The sequence below is a fragment of the Taudactylus pleione genome, unplaced genomic scaffold (genome assembly GCF_031769625.1).
Source record: "Taudactylus pleione unplaced genomic scaffold, aTauple2 ptg001839l, whole genome shotgun sequence".
Lineage (NCBI taxonomy): Eukaryota > Metazoa > Chordata > Amphibia > Anura > Myobatrachidae > Taudactylus > Taudactylus pleione.
The window spans coordinates 434,695-457,008 of record NW_028286236.1 but is presented as its reverse complement, the minus strand read 5'-3'; the positions used below and the strand labels follow the sequence as shown (position 1 = coordinate 457,008).

General features: G+C 38.0%; 1 protein-coding gene across 1 annotated transcript; it reads right to left on the bottom strand.

Moving 5' to 3' along the window:
• Positions 1 to 5,911: 5,911 nt before the first annotated feature.
• LOC148436305 (uncharacterized) lies at positions 5,912 to 7,307 on the bottom strand. The gene is made up of 2 exons (XM_088465059.1): positions 6,043 to 7,307; positions 5,912 to 5,969 (listed from the first exon to the last, which is right to left on the bottom strand). The coding sequence occupies exons 1-2, from the start codon at positions 7,305 to 7,307 to the stop codon at positions 5,912 to 5,914; spliced, it is 1,323 nt and encodes a 440-aa protein (XP_088321185.1).
• Between the last annotated feature and the right edge of the window lie 15,007 nt (positions 7,308 to 22,314).

Below are 22,314 nucleotides of genomic sequence, written 5' to 3'. Positions count from 1 at the left end.
CGCAGGCACTGCTAAGCGGCAACGCAAAATACGCGATTGACCGCGTCGGAATGAAAATCTACAGCGTACCCGCAGGCAGTAGAGTGTTTAATCTCGAAAATCTATTTTTAGGTCAAGTGCCGAAAACGGTCATAGTCGGGTTTGTGGACAACGAAGCATTTTCAGGTGCCCTTGATCGGAACCCCCTTTTGAACATAAAAATGTGAACTTTGCATCTCTTTATCTGGATGGAACGCCGCACCCGGCAAAACCATTTCAACCAGACTTTGAACATGGTAATGCTGTAAGAGAGTATATGTCGCTCATACAGATCACAAATAAGCAGAAATCTGACGCCGGAATACTGGTCGACCGCGAAGAGTACCTCAACGGATACACGCTATTTGCTTTTGATCTATCGCCGGAGCAGGAGTGCGGAGAGCACCTTTCCCTGATAAGGACGGGAAATCTACGCGCTGAATTCCGCTTCGCGGAAGCTTTGGATCGTACAGTCAACGTGATCATTTACGCTTTATTTGATAATATCATTGAGATTAATCAAAGGCGTGATGTGCTGTATGATTACCTATAAGTGAAAGAAACTATTTCAATATTTTATCGAATCTTTTAACGATTATCATTACGTGATAAAAAAAAAAAAAAAAAAAAAAACAACACAAAAAAAGAGAAAATGAACACGCTACAGATAAATTGTATTCTCTACACGGAACCAAACACGCGCCGTTATTTTAAAGGAACCTACGCGTGCGATATGTTGCCTACCGATAAACTGGCGCATTACCCCTGCGCGTTTGTAATTAACACGCATAGTAGCGGCCAGCCCGGCGAACACTGGTTGGCCGTTTATTTTAATGAAGCGGGGATTTGTTATTTTTTTGATTCTTACGGACTCGCGCCGGACAACGTTATTTTTCCAAAGAATATCATAAAGTTTTTACATTTTAATTCAAAAAGCATTTGTCACCAAAACCGCCGGTTGCAAGGCTTTTCAAGCGCTGTATGTGGTCAATATTGTATTTACTTTATATTTTTAATGTGTAAAAACTACAAATATGAGGTAATTCTGTCCCGATTTAGTAATGATACAAAGTGTAATGACCGTGTAGTTGCAATGTTTGTAAGGCGGCTGCCGAAAAGGCAATGTTTGACCCGCTATATGGATAAATGTATACAGAAATGTGTAACTTGTAATCAACCCTGCGTTTGAAACATTTTATGTACAATGCTTCATAAATATAATAAACAAGTTTTAAACATTATGTTGTTGCGTGTTTCTTCCATAAACACAGATTAGAAACAAAGAACAAAACAAACCGTTCTAAATCATAAACATATTTTATTGTAACATAAAAAGTATATTTACAGATTCAGCGCTGCTGCAATATCATAACAAATGTAATCAGAAAGGTATTTGAAGCATTTTATGTACAATGATACACCGCTATAATAAAGAAACAGTTTTAAACTTCATTACAACACATATGCTTAAAAACAATACAAATAGGTTATAGACTCAGCCATGGGACATCTTTAATCACTTCTAAAGATCTTTTTCTAGGCATTAAGTAACCGTGTGTCGTTGTTAATCCGGGGGTGCTTAAAACATTTAAGTGTCCTTTCTTATGCGTTTGTAGATATGGTGGGGTTGATAAATACCCAACATCAGCTGTATATGTTTCTGCCTTTAAACGGTCTAGGTGTAGCCTATTGGATGCGTTGCCAACCACTGTGGACGGTATATTTAATTCCGCCATGGCCTGCATAATCTCGGCCCAACCATTCGGCATTTTACGGCTCGACACGCTGTGACTTTGCGTGACGCTTCTTATTAAATCCAGCATGTTGGAGCCCTGTATAGCGTTACCTTTATATAGAAACTCGCCTTTAGCATTCCAGTTTGTGATGTGTTTAGACCCGGTCATTTTATTTAAAAGTATCTCGCTGTTTTTCCTATACCGGTCATTAACACCGTCCAACACTTCTTGATAAACGGCGTCAGAACTGTCTGACTGTCCAGTGTTAGCTGTTTGAGGAACAGTTGGCGTTTCGGGCGTTAAGAGCGTTAAAGTTGACATCTCTCTATCAGACTGCTTACTCAACACCAGATATTTCTGCAACGCGGCTGTGTAACGCTTAGCCTTATCATACTCCGATAAATCATTACTCTGTAGTATGTTTATGATCTCTGCATCTAGGCCTTGCGCAGATGTTTTACGTATATCATTGTTACCCGGTTTGTTGCGCAAGCGCTCTATCTGCTGCTGAGGCACCAGATAAATTTTCTCAGCGTATTCCATCAACGATTAGTCAGAAGTCCCGTTATTAACGGTATAGCAAAGCCAAGCAACGAGCCAATAAATCCGCCGGACTGTTTCACCAAACGCTTCTTTTTACCAATGGTGCATTTCTTATTACATAGCGTTTTTATAAGGTTGCGCTTCTTTTTAAGGTAATTCAACTGTCATTGTGACAACGGTATTTTACCTTTTAGCGTGTTGAGCGCAATCTCACAAATGGCTGTCACCAAATCGTTTGAAGCCGTGGATAAAATAGCGTTTCTTTGAGTCGGTGGTGCCTTTATTAACGCTTTTAAAAGCGCCCAATTACGACGTAAGCGCACCGACATGCTCGCTGATGGTGTCGCTATGACAAATGACTAAAAGTTGAAGAATTACAGCTTTTTAGAAGTATGCTTTTTAAAGACGTACGCTACCGGTGTATCCGGCGGGAATAACCCGCTTCGTAAACGGTACTCATCAGGCGTGTTGTTTCTTAAATCAACCAGTAAACACCCATAAGGAGCCCTGGTCGCGTCTTCAAAAGCCTCTAAAAAGAACATCGATTTACCGGGGTACATCTGCCTAGCCAGCGTTGTCACTTGCAGTTTATCCCTAGGATTTTTAAAAAGAACCATATATTTTGTATTTAACTGTATAGTTCTGCTCTTTTTACCCTGGCAAAACAGATTTTGCACAAGGTACACGATACTGAGATTTCTATGGTGTACATACTTTGTGAAAGCTTTCTCAATCTCCGAATTATTACTAGCCGACTCCATCAGATCATCAACCACTACTAAATTAATCTTATCGGGCGGGAAAAGTTGGTCGTCGTTAAAAGTCTCAGGTAGCCCCTCTATAAAACGCATACCGGGGTAATCCCGCAGAAGATGATCATACATTGACTGCCAGCAAGCGTAAAACCAAACAATATTATCGGGAACGTGTGAGAGGTGCGTAGTGGAATTATGCAGCAGCATTTTCACAAAATAACTTTTACCCGAGTTGGAGGGTCCTGCTAAAATACATGAAAAGGGGTGTTGCAGCCTGATATCCATCTTAATACCCAAACGGTAGCGTTGTGAAGTTATCTGTAAGCTTCCGTTTAGTGTAAACGCACTTTTGCGTTTTCTGCAGCACTCGTGTTTCAATCTGCCAATACCTTTTAAAACGCACTATACCGGGCTGGCGAATCACAATTTTTTTCTGGTCGTCACCTTCGGGGTTTAAAGGATAATCTAAGACCAGCTCTTTCAGGCTGTCAAAGTTGACATGTTGTGCATTATCAACATTAAGCGTGATTCCTTTAACTTTTAAACTAGTCTTTCCGTTATTTAAACGATACCCGTATGACTTGGGTCCCGCTGAGACAAACTCTGTTATATGCGCACCAGCTGGGATTTCGCTAGTCAGTTCGCCTAGATAATCACCCAATGGCGGATTCCAATCATCGGGCCTGCTGACAAAAATGACAGAGTCTGTATCGTGGTAAAGACAGCGATTTTGCAACCTATCCAGCAGTTTGTACAGTTCAATACGGGCATACGCTGTTGTTATTGCGGCTATAAAAATATTACAAATACGCGAGCTGGTGTAATGATCTTTGGCGTATTTCCAATTCACCATCACCGCGTCGTCATCTATGAAGTCTAAAGAAGATACCTCATAGTGGGGCAAAAACGCGTATTCAAAAAGTTTGTCGGGGTCTGAGACAATCGCGGTGTTGGGTAAGTTAGACCTTTGCCCAAACTTACCCCACAATGAGTTCAAAAAGAGCTTAGACAGCTGACGCTTGGCCGGATTAATATGAATATGATCTTGCCGTAAAGACACCCCTTCATTTTTTTGATAGGCATCTATATACGCTTGGCGTTTCTCAGAGTCTGTACACCATTCGGAATAACCGGACGCCTCTTGTTTGTCCCTGAGATGTAATTTAATGTACCCCGAAAACAAATCATCGGATTGGTTATCAAAATGCCACACCTCATAGATTTTACACACTTTGTAACCCTTGTCAACGGCTAAATTTAACTCTACGGTACACCACGTACCGACGAGGGCTCGTTCCTCATCATTATGTTCACACGAGACTGCATGCCCAGACTCGCAGCATGTTCGACATAAGGGAAACATTAGTTTACCGAGCATTTTAACAGGTAGAACGGGAAAGAAAAGCCCACGCGGAGGGTACACTTTTACTTTGGCGATGCCAAAATATGTTGTGATATCGCCAAAATCTTTATAAATGATCCTGGGATGTTTTACAGGATATGATTTGGTTTTGTTGACAAATGGGTACAGACTGGTAAAATCATAGTAGTGTATGCGCTCGTCCTGTTGCGTTTGGTGATACAGCTTTATGGCGTTTGTACGTCCACCATAAAGCGCAGCGCGCGGGTCCAAGGGTTCGGGCAATTCCCTGTCCTTAAGAAATGCTTGTAGACACGCATCCTCTTGTAACATTTTTTTCCACTCGCACTCCCAAATAACACGCACGTGAAACCCACACAGTTTAAGAAAGTTCATTCTCACCTGCGTCTTGTGACTCAACTGACCGTAGGTCGTTTGAGTCACTTTGTTTTCATCATCGGGGTTGTAACAAGCGCTACATCCGTGATAAAAACAACCTTGGAACTCAAACGCCGTTTGTACACCAGTGATAACGGCGTATCCATCCAGGTAGTATCTACCGACTTTCTTCTCTCCCCCTTGTAACGCGTGTCTTATGTCTATGCCCTCTGTATGCGCTATGTACATTAACCACTGTATGGCTGGTGTTGAGTAGCGCTTCTGAGTCTTATGATAGTTATCGCCCGGTACAAGCGCCAGCGTGTTTTCCTTTAAAAATTTACATCGGTACATGGCCATACATACCGACGCTAATGTGGTAAGTTGAAACGGGTCAACGTGCCTCTTAACAATGACAGGTCCCTTTTTCTTATATACAATTACTTCCACTGCTGTCATTGATAAAACGGCGTCTTGGAAGGTCTTACAAGCTCTCTGTAGTATTACCACATCCTGCTTGCAATAGTGTTTAAGTTCATCCTGGAAGTTAAATGACATATGCTTGTATTTCTCATACCACTCTTTGAATTCAGCTAACTCTGATTCCATCATATATTGTATGCCGAAATGCTGAATATCCGGCATGACGCCTATATAATTTTGGTTAGCGGCGGTGTTAAAAAAATGCGGGAAATGGCCTTTTGAGCCCTCAAACCCCATCGCTTTTGGTAATCGACTGAGGTGCATGGGCAAAAAATTTAAAGAGTCGATAAATCTTATCTTTAAATCAAGAACCTTAATGCACATCAGTTTACCACCTTGCGCCAGCACATCGATTTTAAATTTCTCCTTAATCAGTTGGCGCATTACAAAGTACCCATCATAACGACTGGCATTATGGGCTATGAATGTGTACCCCTCAAATTTTGGTCTCATGAACGTTTTTACAAAGTCTTCAATACAAGCAATGCCCTGAAACTCCCAGGATTGTTCATCCGCTGTTGTTTGAATCACCCAGGACTGTTCACCCCCTAGTGCTAATGCATAACAGTAATTTGGTATGTGTACACCCGTCTCCTGCATACATTCAAAATCATAAAAAATGTATTTTTTTGTAGGATTCACAGGTTTAATGTTTTGGATATAACACAAATGATCCGCAAAACTGCCAACGCACACCTTGCAAACGGGACATGTCATTCCCCGACACTTGTGACCGGGTGTGGTGTACAAGCCGCAGCAGTCGCAATACAATTTTTCAAGACACTGTGTTTTGGAAGACAATGCTAGAGCCTTGTGCTCTTCTAAACAATCGGTTGACCTGCAAAACACCCTACACACGGGGCATCTTAGTGCCGCTTTTCCTGTATCAACACACTCCTGTCTGAGACAAGCCTTACAAAAGAAGAGGCAGTCGTGATTATTTTTGTGGTGGTACGCTGTGTTGCAAAACTTGCAAAAGAATCGGGCACCCACAAACGCTTTTATGTCTAATATACCGTAGTAATGGTCATCATGCCATAAGATAAACAGTATGTTGTCTTTGTGTTGACTGTCTGTACAATAAAAATGCCAGTCCGTACCATAGTACAGCACCTTTATCGTAGCTTTTAAGTGATTTTCAAAACAAGCAACGTCACTAAAGCTGATCGGCTTATCAAGGGGCAGATTCAAAGCTTTATGAAGCTCAAGAGCACGCTTGTGTATAACGATATCCGTGACATTTTCATTGTCCAGAAGTTTGCAGAGACTAGCCGCCAGACACAAATTGTTACCGCTGTTATTGAAATCGTATAACAAACGTCTGCGTTTCTCAATAATAAGGCTGTGTGGTATTCTCCGCAGACGTCGGCCCATCAGGGCACCGCCTACACGATTTTTGAAAACAGAGATCACAAATTTCAACTCTGTATCAATTAAAACCTCAGAATTACTTTGCAGCGTGTTTGTTATCTGATTCAAAAAACTGACGGCGTCTAATGTATCGTGCGGTCTGCGATGTGAATAAATTGCGTTGTGTAAACTACTGCCCTCTAACCTTAACTGCACACGATCATTAGGGTCGACATTAACCATGTAGCTGTCGAGCAAAGTCTGTATTGCATCGTGTATTGCCCTCATAGCATCTACAAATGATGTAACCCTATCCAAATTGACAAACCGGAAATGGTGATGGATTTCAGATGCCCTGAAATTGGGGTGGTTTCGCTCGTATCTGTCGATGGATTCTAAAAACACAGGGTGTGTCTCCTCGTTATTACCGGGAGATTCCGGACCGACAGGTACGGGTGATGCTATGGCATGGCCCATCTGTGATGATTGTTTATCTACGTGGTGCGATGCTGCATTGTCATTCTGGTCACTAAATCTAAACATGCCATGCCGTCCTTGTCTAAGCTGTTTCTGTCTTGCGTTTATTAAAGTCTGAATAGCGCGCTTTACTTTTAAACGTCTGTATGTATTTTTACTGCACTGCGCTCTACGTGCTGCATGGCGGTTCAATCCACGACCCGTCATAATTAGTCATTTCTTTTTTTTACCGAATGCATGGGCCTGTATGAATGCATTAGTTTCACTACCTAATCTATCCTGCTCTGTTACACCATCCATATAATGGTTAATAAATTCAAAAAGCACGCGCTGGTCATGTTGTCCGCTGCACATTATTTCAGCGTGTCGCGTTAACAACCCCTCCGCTATGTGTTTCACGCATATGAGCTCTCTGAAAATCATGCCTAACATAGCATGATATTTTAATTTTGATAGCTTACTCACGCCTTCTGTCCTCGCTGTTGTACCTGTAGAGGGTTGTCGACCAACACCCGCACCTGTCGATCCTACGCCCGATGGACCTGCGACAGCGTCGTCCAGTGTGTTCTGCGACGCTGGATGATGTCTACCACTGTTGCCTGATGCCCCTGCGACAGCATCATCCAGCGCAGCAGAAGGCGGCTCATTCACAGACACACTGACCCCGATGCTCGGGGCGCCTGAAACACCACCTTCCTCATGCGAGTCTACATCTGATGCCCAGAACACCTGGGCATCTTGAAGCAGATCATCATCATCCCGTATCAAAATGGACTCTACCTGCGTGTCTGGGATGATAATTGTATCAGATTGGATTTCTGATATTGTAATAGGACTGACCCGTACAGATGGTAATATTATAACATTATGTTCTTTTGTATGCCTGCTCTTTCTTTTTGAGGTGATATTGCTGACCTCTGCGGTAGTGTTAACGCTGGCACAGGGCACTTGTTCATCACGCCTGTTGGTCCTCTTAACCTTTGCGCAACCTGTGCCAGTGCTTACACTAAGGCATGGTGATTGATTATTATCATCATCATCATCCTGACCTGTGTGTCTGTATGTCTTACCACCGTTACAACTTTCTTGTACACTTCGCAGCGGCGTCAATCGCCTTCTTTTAGGTGCTGATTCGTCAGTATAACTCAGTCTCCTCTTTAATTGCTTTTGATTTAATGGTTCATGCACCCAATGCGTTGTGTGTGGCAAAGCTCTCACCCGTCTCTGTGGCTTGATTTTATTGTACAATTGGTTCATTATCAATGGTGTAGAACCGGCAAGACGATAATGGCTGTTCAGAGGCGCCGGTGTGCGTTGGTTCTCTTTGTCAGCATCGGACAATTGTGGCGTTGTTATCCCGTCCACTGTTGTATGGGCCTCTGGCTCTCCAGGCGATTCATCAACCGTTATTGCGTTGCAATAATCCGCCGGATCCATATTATATAGCGCATCTACATCGAACGCTAAAATAAAAAATAAAAAAACCAATTAGATGTGCAGAGGTGATATACATTTTGCTCTGTGGAAAAATGATCATTTTAGATGCGTGAAATGAACGTATAGTGTCGTTTGATTAACTTACCCTCGATAGAATGCTCTCGGGGCAGTTCTGTCGCTGGCGCCAGTGGTGAACACGCTGGTGCAGCGCGTATAAGATTTTCAATGGCTGATTGCCCACATGGTATGGTAGGACTGTCTGTGGAATACAGATGCATAATTTAAAAACATATCGCATGATCTACTTACAGGCATTTTGTATTGTCGTTAAAATACCCATGGATACTTACAGCTATTTTCTGACTGCGGTGACAATGCATACCCCATGTAAGGGTTCTGGAACGTTCCGATATCAGCCCCAAATGCGCATTCTGCACCGTATGGGTCAGCACTTCTCAGATCTTGACCGGATATTCCTGCATAAGATTAATTCTGATTAATTATGCACAAATAAACATTTGTAAAATAAATTACAAAAAATAAATAAATAAATAAAATAAATAAAAAAATACAGCACCCTTTTTTATATAAATAAATAACTTTATGTAAACATCGTTAAACAATATATGACCACTTATGGGTTAGAGGCCGATATACATGATCTTCCTCATCTTGCGAAAGGCACGTGATCATATCATCGTCAGAAATCTCAAAGATGTTCTGGTTTGTTGACTGTTAAAACAAAATATTATATTAATATGCAAATCGTTTATATCTTTTACCATTAACGCATATTTTACATGATAAAACTGTGTTGTACATACCTCCATTATTATTTTTTCTAAGGGTGTGCCTTGGAATAAAAGTTATGCTGAAAGACAAATTAAAAATATATATTTTAATTACGCATGATACCGCTAATCATATTTACATATGAACCACAAAATTTATAGTAAATTTAATTTTAATTAAGCCTAATCACAGCACCCTGTAATTGTGACAATCTATTTTAAATAATGACATAAAACATTAATTTTATAATTTAAAAAATTAAATAAATAAATAAATAAACCATGCTAAAACCAAGTCATGTCAGCTAACATAATGACACTCCAACTGCTAATTCATGAATTTTAAACAATATCAGAGCATCAATCTGCAATGCCAAAACTCGTCACTAGATGCCGCTCAAATCATACGTAATACACCGCCTATCTTTGAAAATTTCAAATTCCATCCCACTGTTAACTGTATAACATGAGTGGAACATTTGATTCATGAAGGAAATTCCAATGTATAATTCACGCAATATAAGTATCACTAACATATCTATATATATAAAATCATATAGCTTTATTTATGTAATAAAAACACAATTAAAAGAAGGTAATGTTTGTATAAACAAAATATAAATCACGTGCATATTAAAATTTGCTAACACACGCATTACCAAGAGATGATGTTAGATTAGGAATTACCACCATTTAATTTTAATTAAGCTTAATCACAGCACCCTGTAATTGTGACAATCTATTTTAAATAATGACATAAAACATTAATTTTATAATTTAAAAAATTAAATAAATAAATAAATAAATAAATAAACCATGCTAAAACCAAGTCATGTCAGCTAACATAATGACACTCCAACTGCTAATTCATGAATTTTAAACAATATCAGAGCATCAATCTGCAATGCCAAAACTCATCACTAGATGCCGCTCAAATCATACGTAATACACCGTCTATCTTTGAAAATTTCAAATTCCATCCCACTGTTAACTGTAAAACATGAGTGGAACATTTGATTCACGAAGGAAATTCCAACGTATAATTCACGCAATATAAGTATCACTAACATATCTATATATATATAATCACATAGCTTTATTTACGTAATAAAAACACAATTAAAAGAAGGTAATGTTTGTATAAACAAAATATAAATCATTTATAATCCGCTTGTTATGAAACACAAAAAAAAAATAGCAGTAACCGTTATAACCACAACTATGACTTTTTAAAAAATAAAAATAAAAATAAATAAATAAAATAAAATAAAAAAATAAAAAATGTATCACAACCGTGATAATCTAATCAATGTATATTCCCGCATATATTACAATTACCGATATATATAACAACTTTTAAGAACAATTGAAACATTTTATGAATCACAATTATTTTAATTACACATGGTCAACACCCGCTAATAATCATAAAAAATAGCAGTAACCGTTATAACCACAACTATGACTTTTTAAAAAATAAAAATAAAAATAAATAAATAAAATAAAAAAAATAAAAAAATGGATCACAAACGTAATAATCTAATCAATGTATATTCCCGCATATATTACAATTACCGATATATATAACAACTTTTAAGAACAATTGAAACATTTTATGAATCACAATTATTTTAATTACACATGGTCAACACCCGCTAATAATCATAAAAAATAACAGTAACCGTTATAACCACAACTATGACTTTTTAAAAAATAAAAATAAAAATAAATAAATAAAATAAAAAAATAAAAAATGGATCACAACCGTAATAATCTAATCAATGTATATTCCTGCATATATTACAATTACCGATATATATAACAACTTTTAAGAACAATTGAAACATTTTATGAATCACAATTATTTTAATTACACATGGTCAACACCCGCTAATAATCATAAAAAATAGCAGTAACCGTTATAACCACAACTATGACTTTTTAAAAATTCATATATACTTACATATGCCTGTATAAGCTTGCTCTGTCTCAGTCTTCAAAACAGATGTGAATATCAGCAGTAAAGACGCTGCTCTTTTAAAGGTTAAATTTATGAAGCGCCGCCTCTATGGGCATGGTCATAGGGGGCGTTCACTATCTTCTGTTCAGATTTTAACTTATTTATTAATAATCACATAATTTTTCTCTGGAAAATGATATACTAAAAATGTTTAGGTCTTTATATTGTACGGAAAATTAGCTTTAATTTGAGCCTAAACATGCTATAGTCTCACAAAATTAATCGCCTGAATGCTGATATATATATATATATATATATATAATGAAATATTAAAAATCTAAATAAAATTTTTACAAACTTAATCGCCTGATTGCCGATATAGATATAGATATATATATATATATATATAATCATTGATTTAAATGCGAGCGCTATTTCAATTTAATCATACCTGTTGCATGATTCCTGCATTTAACAGCGAGGTGATTTAAACTTTTATTTATCATGTCTGGACATGCCTGATTTAGTGTATGCACAGATTGTATGACGAATATTTCCTCAGAATAATTCTGTTCATAGTCTTTCTGAAATACATCCTTATATTTGGAGACGCGTACGTGCGCACCGGCGGCTAGATGATGTTGTATTTTATTTTAAAGTATTCGCCGTACGACGTCTTAAACCAGCGCAATGCGTTAGAGGCGATCGCATCATACGGCGTATGCTTAATCACAGCGGGTTGATTTAAACTTTTATTTATCATGTCTGGACATGCCTGATTTAGTGTATGCACAGATTGTATGACGAATATTTCCTCAGAATAATTCTGTTCATAGTCTTTCTGAAATACATCCTTATATTTGGAGACGCGTACGTGCGCACCGGCGGCTAGATGATGTTGTATTTTATTTGTTTTAAAGTATTCGCCGTACGTCGTCTTAAAAATGCTCAAAGCGTTAGAGGCGATCGCGTCACACGGCGTACGCTTAATCGTTCTATGATACTTGTTATTATATTTGTATATGAAGCTCTGTAAAACATCTATATATCTGTAGGTATTCTGTCTGGTTTTTTTACATTTGTAATTCTTAAATGTATATATCAATTCAGATTCCCACATTTGTACGAAAACCTCCTTCCATTCCCATGACCTTTCTAACAATTACCCATCTGACCTTAGGCAGATGGTACTCCTAATCGATACAAAGCCATTGATCTTTTTGACATCTGTAGGTATTCTGCACTGTATTTTTATTGTGACAATCAGCCATCTGACCTTAGGCAGAAGCTTTCCCTAAAGCACTTCTTTGTGTGTCCCTGTGAACGGCCGTTCAAACAATAGCTCTATGAAATGAATAGCTATGTATGAATGGAAGACCCTGATTCCTGTTTCTCACATTGCAATGCCATCTGTGAGAATTTACAGCCCCCAAGCACTGGTGAAATAGAAACATGCATTTTATCATTATTTTCAATATTAAACATTTAGAAGTGCTGCTTCTGCAACATCTAAGGGTTATTAAAATGTCCCTATCGCAGTTATGCATTTATCATTTTCTTTTCTAAGATTTTGTTCATAGGCATAGTGGCCTGCTAAATAAAGCTGTATTTACTTTTAATAGATATCATGAAAGTTTAATAGTACTTTAATCATTTAGAGGTGCAGCTTCTGCACCATCTAAGGGTTATTAAAATGACCCTATCGCAGGTATTGTTTTGCTGCGCTCTTATACGTTAGGCTTACAGCCCACGTCTTGTTGTAGCATCCATTTTTTTTAAAATTTCTGTTCTTTTAAACGCGTCTTTATTGGCCTTATAATACTTATCAAAGCCGCTATAACTGCCGGGCTTCAATACCGTGTAATACGCCTTTTTCATCCGCTTTTTCCGATTAGCGGCGCGGCGCGACGCACCGTTTCTTTTGTTCGTAGGCATGGCTGCCTGCTACATAAAGATGTATTTACTTTTATAGCTATCACGAAGGGTTAACAACAATACCGGCTATGGGACAAAACATCTTACTGATGATGCTTCATCTAACAGCAGCAATGTCTGATTAAACAGTGAACTCATTTTATATCAAGGCCTATCGCATTTATATACATTTGATTTCAAATTTTATATCAAAAGCCTATCAAAAAAGATATCAGCTTATATGGCTTTAATATCTCTCAATATCAAAACCATATTAAACGATATCAAAAAGGGGAGGAAAAGTGGGAGTGGCAGGGGGTGGAGAAATGGGCTCTCTATCTACTTGTACCGCTTCTATTTCCCATACCAATGTTATCCCTAATATACCAGCACCGTATATGTACCACTTCTGTTTCCCATACCAATGTTACACCTAATAGACCAGCACTGTATATGTACCACTTCTATTTCCCATACCAATGTTATCCCTAATATACCAGCACCGTATATATTTACCACTTCTATTTCCCATACCAATGTTATCCTAATATACCAGCACCGTATATATTTACCACTTCTATTTCCCATACCAATGTTATCCCTGATATACCAGCATTACTGTATATGTACCACTTCTATTTCTCATACCGATGTTATCCCTAATATACCAGCACTGTATATGTACCACTTCTATTTCCCATACCAATGTTATCCCTAATATACCCGTGCTGTATATGTACCACTTCTATTTCCTATACCAATGTTATCCCTAATATACCAGCACCGTACATGTACCTCTTCTATTTCCCATACCAATGTTATCCCTAATATACCAGCACCGTATATGTACCACTTCTATTTCCCATACCAATGTTACCCTTAATATACCAGAACTGTATATGTACCACTTCTATTTCCCATACCAATGTTATCCCTAATATACCAGCACTGTATATGTACCACTTCTATTTCCCATACCAATTTTATCCCTAATATACCCGTGCTGTATATGTACCACTTCTATTTCCCATACCAATGTTATCCCTAATATACCAGCACCGCATATGTACCACTTCTATTTACCATACCAATGTTACCCCTGAAATACCAGCACTGTATATGTACCACTTCTATTTCCCATACCAATCTTATCCCTGATATACCAGCATTACTGTATATGTACCACTTCTATTTTCCATACCAATGTTATCCCTAATATACCAGCACTGTATATGTACCACTTCTATTTCCCATACCAATGTTATCCCTAACATACCAGCACCGTATATGTACCACTTCTATTTCCCATACCAATGTTATCCCTGATATACCAGCATTACTGTATATGAACCACTTCTATTTCCCATACCAATGTTATCCCTAATATACCAGCATTACTGTATATGTACCACTTCTATTTCCCATACCAATGTTATCCCTAATATACCAGCACCGTATATGTACCACTTCTATTTCCCATACCAATGTTATCCCCTAATATACCAGCACCGTATATATGTACCACTTCTATTTCCCATACCAATGTTATCCCTAATATACCAGCACTGTATATGTACCACTTCTATTTCTCATACCGATGTTATCCCTAATATACCAGCACTGTATATGTACCACTTCTATTTCCCATACCAATGTTATCCCTAATATACCCGTGCTGTATATGTACCACTTCTATTTCCCATACCAATGTTATCCCTAATATACCAGCACCGTACATGTACCACTTCTATTTCCCATACCAATGTTATCCCTAATATACCAGCACCGTATATATTTACCACTTCTATTTCCCATACCAATGTTATCCCTAATATACCAGCACTATATATGTACCACTTCTATTTCCCATACCAATATTATCCCCTAATATACCAGCACCGTATATATGTACCACTTCTATTTCCCATACCAATGTTATCCCTAATATACCAGCACCGTATATATTTACCACTTCTATTTCCCATACCAATGTTATCCCCTAATATAAAAGCACCGTCTATATGTACCACTTCTATTTCCCATACCAATGTTATCCCTAATATACCAGCACCGTATATGTACCACTTCTATTTCCCATACCAATGTTATCCCTAATATACCAGCATTACTGTATATGTACTTCAATTTCCCATACCAATGTTATCCCTAATATACTAGCACTGTATATGTACCACTTCTATTTCCCATACCGATGTTACCCCTAATATACCAGCACTGTATATGTACCACTTCTATTTCCCATACCGATGTTACCCCTAATAGACCAGTACTGTATATGTACCACTTCTATTTCCCATACCAATGTTACCCTTAATAGACCAGTACTGGATATGTACCACTTCTATTTCCCATAATAATGTTATCCCTAATATACCAGCACCGTATATGTACCACTTCTATTTCCCATACCAATGTTATCCCTAATATACCAGCACCGTATATGTACCACTTCTATTTCCCATACCAATGTTATCCCTAATATACCAGCACTGTATATGTACCACTTCTATTTCCCATACCAATGTTACCCTTAATACACCAGTACTGTATATGTACCACTTCTAATTCCCATACTAATGTTATCCCTAATATACCAGCACTGTGTATGTACCACTTCTATTTCCCATACCAATGTTATCTTTAATATACCAGCACCGTATATGTACCGCTTCTATTTCCCATACCAATGTTATCCCTAATATACCAGCACCGTATATGTACCGCTTCTATTTCCCATACCAAGGTTATCCCTAATATACCAGCACCGTATATGTACCGCTTCTATTTCCCATACCAATGTTATCCCTAATATACCAGCACCGTATATGTACCACTTCTGTTTCCCATACCAATGTTACCCCTAATAGACCAGCACTGTATATGTACCACTTCTATTTCCCATACCAATGTTATCCCTAATATACCAGCACCGTATATATTTACCACTTCTATTTCCCATACCAATGTTATCCCTAATATACCAGCACCGTATATATTTACCACTTCTATTTCCCATACCAATGTTATCCCTAATATACCAGCATTGTATATGTACCACTTCTATTTCCCATACCAATGTTATCCCTGATATACCAGCACCGTATATGTACCACTTCTATTTCCCATACCAATGTTATCCCTAATATACCAGCACCGTATATGTACCACTTCTATTTCCCATACCAATGTTATCCCTAATATACCAGCACTGTATATGTACCACTTCTATTTCCCATTCCAATGTTATACCTAATATACCCGTGCTGTATATGTACCACTTCTATTTCCCATACCAATGTTATCCCTAATATACCAGCACCGCATATGTACCACTTCTATTTACCATACGAATGTTATCCCTAATATACCCGTGCTGTATATGTACCACTTCTATTTCCTATACCAATGTTATCCCTAATATACCAGCACCGTACATGTACCTCTTCTATTTCCCATACCAATGTTATCCCTAATATACCAGCACTGTATATGTACCACTTCTATTTCCCTTACCAATGCTATCCCTAATATACCAGCATTACTGTATATGTACCACTTCTATTTCCCATACCAATGTTATCCCTAATACACCAGCACTGTATATGTACCACTTCTATTTCCCATACCAATGTTATCCCTAATATACCAGCACCGTATACGTACCACTTCTATTTCCCATACCAATATTATCCCTAATATACCAGCATTACTGTATATGTACCACTTCTATTTCCCATACCAATGTTATCCCTAATATACCAGCACCATATATGTACCACTTCTATTTCCCATACCAATGTTATCCCTAATATACCAGCACTGTATACGTACCACTTCTATTTCCCATACCAATGTTATCCCTAATATACCAGCATTACTGTATATGTACCACTTCTATTTCCCATACCAATGTTATCCCTAATATACCAGCACCATATATGTACCACTTCTATTTCCCATACCAATGTTATCGCTAATATACCAGCACTGTATATGTACCACTTCTATTTCCCATACCAATGTTATCCCCTAATATACCAGCACCGTATATATGTACCACTTCTATTTCCCATACCAATGTTATCCCTAATATATCAGCACCGTATATATTTACCACTTCTATTTCCCATACCAATGTTATCCCTAATATACCAGCACCGTATATGTACCACTTCTATTTCCCATACCAATGTTATCCCCTAATATACCAGCACCGTATATATGTACCACTTCTATTTCCCATACCAATGTTATCCCTAATATACCAGCACCGTATATATTTACCACTTCTATTTCCCATACCAATGTTATCCCCTAATATAAAAGCACCGTCTATATGTACCACTTCTATTTCCCATACCAATGTTATCCCTAATATACCAGCACCGTATATGTACCACTTCTATTTCCCATACCAATGTTATCCCTAATATACCAGCATTACTGTATATGTACTTCAATTTCCCATACCAATGTTAACCCTAATATACTAGCACTGTATATGTACCACTTCTATTTCCCATACCGATGTTACCCCTAATAGACCAGCACTGTATATGTACCACTTCTATATCCCATACCGATGTTACCCCTAATAGACCAGTACTGTATATGTACCACTTCTATTTCCCATACCAATGTTATCCCTAATATACCAGCACCGTATATGTACCACTTCTATTTCCCATACCAATGTTATCCCTAATATACCAGCACCGTATATATGTACCACTTCTATTTCCCATACCAATGTTATCCCTAATATACCAGCACTGTATATGTACCACTTCTATTTCCCATACCAATGTTACCCTTAATACACCAGTACTGTATATGTACCACTTCTATTTCCCATACTAATGTTATCCCTAATATACCAGCACTGTGTATGTACCACTTCTATTTCCCATACCAATGTTATCTTTAATATACCAGCACCGTATATGTACCGCTTCTATTTCCCATACCAAGGTTATCCCTAATATACCAGCACCGTATATGTACCGCTTCTATTTCCCATACCAATGTTATCCCTAATATACCAGCACCGTATATGTACCACTTCTGTTTCCCATACCAATGTTACCCCTAATAGACCAGCACTGTATATGTACCACTTCTATTTCCCATACCAATGTTATCCCTAATATACCAGCACCGTATATATGTACCACTTCTATTTCCCATACCAATGTTATCCCTAATATACCAGCACCGTATATATTTACCACTTCTATTTCCCATACCAATGTTATCCCTAATATTCCAGCATTGTATATGTACCACTTCTATTTCCCATACCAATGTTATCCCTGATATACCAGCACCGTATATGTACCACTTCTATTTCCCATACCAATGTTATCCCTAATATACCAGCACCGTATATGTACCACTTCTGTTTCCCATACCAATTTTACCCCTAATAGACCAGCACTGTATATGTACCACTTCAATTTCCCATACCAATGTTATCCCTAATATACTAGCACTGTATATGTACCACTTCTATTTCCCATACCGATGTTACCCCTAATAGACCAGCACTGTATATGTACCATTTCTATTTCCTATACCGATGTTACCCCTAATAGACCAGTACTGTATATGTACCACTTCTATTTCCCATACCAATGTTATCCCTAATATACCAGCACCGTATATGTACCACTTCTATTTCCCATACCAATGTTATCCCTAATATACCAGCACTGTATATATGTACCACTTCTATTTCCCATACCAATGTTATCCCTAATATACCAGCACTGTATATATACCACTTCTATTTCCCATACCAATGTTACCCTTAATACACCAGTACTGTATATGTACCACTTCTATTTCCCATACTAATGTTATCCCTAATATACCAGCACTGTGTATGTACCACTTCTATTTCCCATACCAATGTTATCTTTAATATACCAGCACCGTATATGTACCGCTTCTATTTCCCATACCAAGGTTATCCCTAATATACCAGCACCGTATATGTACCGCTTCTATTTCCCATACCAATGTTATCCCTAATATACCAGCACCGTATATGTACCACTTCTGTTTCCCATACCAATGTTACCCCTAATAGACCAGCACTGTATATGTACCACTTCTATTTCCCATACCAATGTTATCCCTAATATACCAGCACCGTATATATGTACCACTTCTATTTCCCATACCAATGTTATCCCTAATATACCAGCACCGTATATATTTACCACTTCTATTTCCCATACCAATGTTATCCCTAATATTCCAGCATTGTATATGTACCACTTCTATTTCCCATACCAATGTTATCCCTAATATACCAGCACCGTATATGTACCACTTCTGTTTCCCATACCAATTTTACCCCTAATAGACCAGCACTGTATATGTACCACTTCTATTTCCCATACCAATGTTATCCCTAATATACCAGCACTGTATATGTACCACTTCTATTTCCCATACCAATGTTATCACTAATATACCTGTGCTGTATATGTACCACTTCTATTTCCCATACCAATGTTATCCCTAATATACCAGCACCGCATATGTACCACTTCTATTTACCATACTAATGTTACCCCTGATATACCAGCACCGTATATGTACCACTTCTATTTCCCATACCAATGTTATCCCTGATATACCAGCATTACTGTATATGTACCACTTCTATTTCTCATACCGATGTTATCCCTAATATACCAGCACTGTATATGTACCACTTCTATTTCCCATACCAATGTTATCCCTAATATACCCGTGCTGTATATGTACCACTTCTATTTCCTATACCAATGTTATCCCTAATATACCAGCACCGTACATGTACCTCTTCTATTTCCCATACCAATGTTATCCCTAATATACCAGCACCGTATATGTACCACTTCTATTTCCCATACCAATGTTACCCTTAATATACCAGCACTGTATATGTACCACTTCTATTTCCCATACCAATGTTATCCCTAATATACCAGCACTGTATATGTACCACTTCTATTTCCCATACCAATGTTATCCCTAATATACCCGTGCTGTATATGTACCACTTCTATTTCCCATACCAATGTTATCCCTAATATACCAGCACCGCATATGTACCACTTCTATTTACCATACCAATGTTACCCCTAAAATTCCAGCACTGTATATGTACCACTTCTATTTCCCATACCAATGTTATCCCTAATATACCAGCACCGTATATGTACCACTTCTATTTCCCATACCAATGTTATCCCTAATATACCAGCATTACTGTATATGTACTTCAATTTCCCATACCAATGTTATCCCTAATATACTAGCACTGTATATGTACCACTTCTATTTCCCATACCGATGTTACCCCTAATAGACCAGCACTGTATATGTACCACTTCTATTTCCCCTACCGATGTTACCCCTAATAGACCAGTACTGTATATGTACCACTTCTATTTCCCATACCAATGTTATCCCTAGTATACCAGCACCGTATATGTACCACTTCTATTTCCCATACCAATGTTATCCCTAATATACCAGCACCGTATATATGTACCACTTCTATTTCCCATACCAATGTTATCCCTAATATACCAGCACTGTATATGTACCACTTCTATTTCCCATACCAATGTTACCCTTAATACACCAGTACTGTATATGTACCACTTCTATTTCCCATACTAATGTTATCCCTAATATACCAGCACTGTGTATGTACCACTTCTATTTCCCATACCAATGTTATCTTTAATATACCAGCACCGTATATGTACCGCTTCTATTTCCCATACCAAGGTTATCCCTAATATACCAGCACCGTATATGTACCGCTTCTATTTCCCATACCAATGTTATCCCTAATATACCAGCATCGTATATGTACCACTTCTGTTTCCCATACCAATGTTACCCCTAATAGACCAGCACTGTATATGTACCACTTCTATTTCCCATACCAATGTTATCCCTAATATACCAGCACCGTATATATGTACCACTTCTATTTCCCATACCAATGTTATCCCTAATATACCAGCACCGTATATATTTACCACTTCTATTTCCCATACCAATGTTATCCCTAATATTCCAGCATTGTATATGTACCACTTCTATTTCCCATACCAATGTTATCCCTGATATACCAGCACCGTATATGTACCACTTCTATTTCCCATACCAATGTTATCCCTAATATACCAGCACCGTATATGTACCACTTCTGTTTCCCATACCAATTTTACCCCTAATAGACCAGCACTGTATATGTACCACTTCAATTTCCCATACCAATGTTATCCCTAATATACTAGCACTGTATATGTACCACTTCTATTTCCCATACTGATGTTACCCCTAATAGACCAGCACTGTATATGTACCACTTCTATTTCCTATACCGATGTTACCCCTAATAGACCAGTACTGTATATGTACCACTTCTATTTCCCATACCAATGTTATCCCTAATATACCAGCACCGTATATGTACCACTTCTATTTCCCATACCAATGTTATCCCTAATATACCAGCACCGTATATATGTACCACTTCTATTTCCCATACCAATGTTATCCCTAATATACCAGCACTGTATATGTACCACTTCTATTTCCCATACCAATGTTACCCTTAATACACCAGTACTGTATATGTACCACTTCTATTTCCCATACTAATGTTATCCCTAATATACCAGCACTGTGTATGTACCACTTCTATTTCCCATACCAATGTTATCTTTAATATACCAGCACCGTATATGTACCGCTTCTATTTCCCATACCAATGTTATCCCTAATATACCAGCACCGTATATGTACCACTTCTGTTTCCCATACCAATGTTACCCCTAATAGACCAGCACTGTATATGTACCACTTCTATTTCCCATACCAATGTTATCCCTAATATACCAGCACCGTATATATGTACCACTTCTATTTCCCATACCAATGTTATCCCTAATATACCAGCACCGTATATATTTACCACTTCTATTTCCCATACCAATGTTATCCCTAATATTCCAGCATTGTATATGTACCACTTCTATTTCCCATACCAATGTTATCCCTGATATACCAGCACCGT

Excerpts from the sequence above, each read along its gene's own strand:
- LOC148436305 (XM_088465059.1), bottom strand. The coding sequence starts at position 7,307 with ATGACGGGTCGTGGATTGAACCGCCATGCAGCACGTAGAGCGCAGTGC. Across the intron at positions 5,970-6,042 it reads ACACAGTGTCTTGAAAAATT|GTGTGCGTTGGCAGTTTTGC; the intron begins GTATTGCGACTG and ends CCCGTTTGCAAG.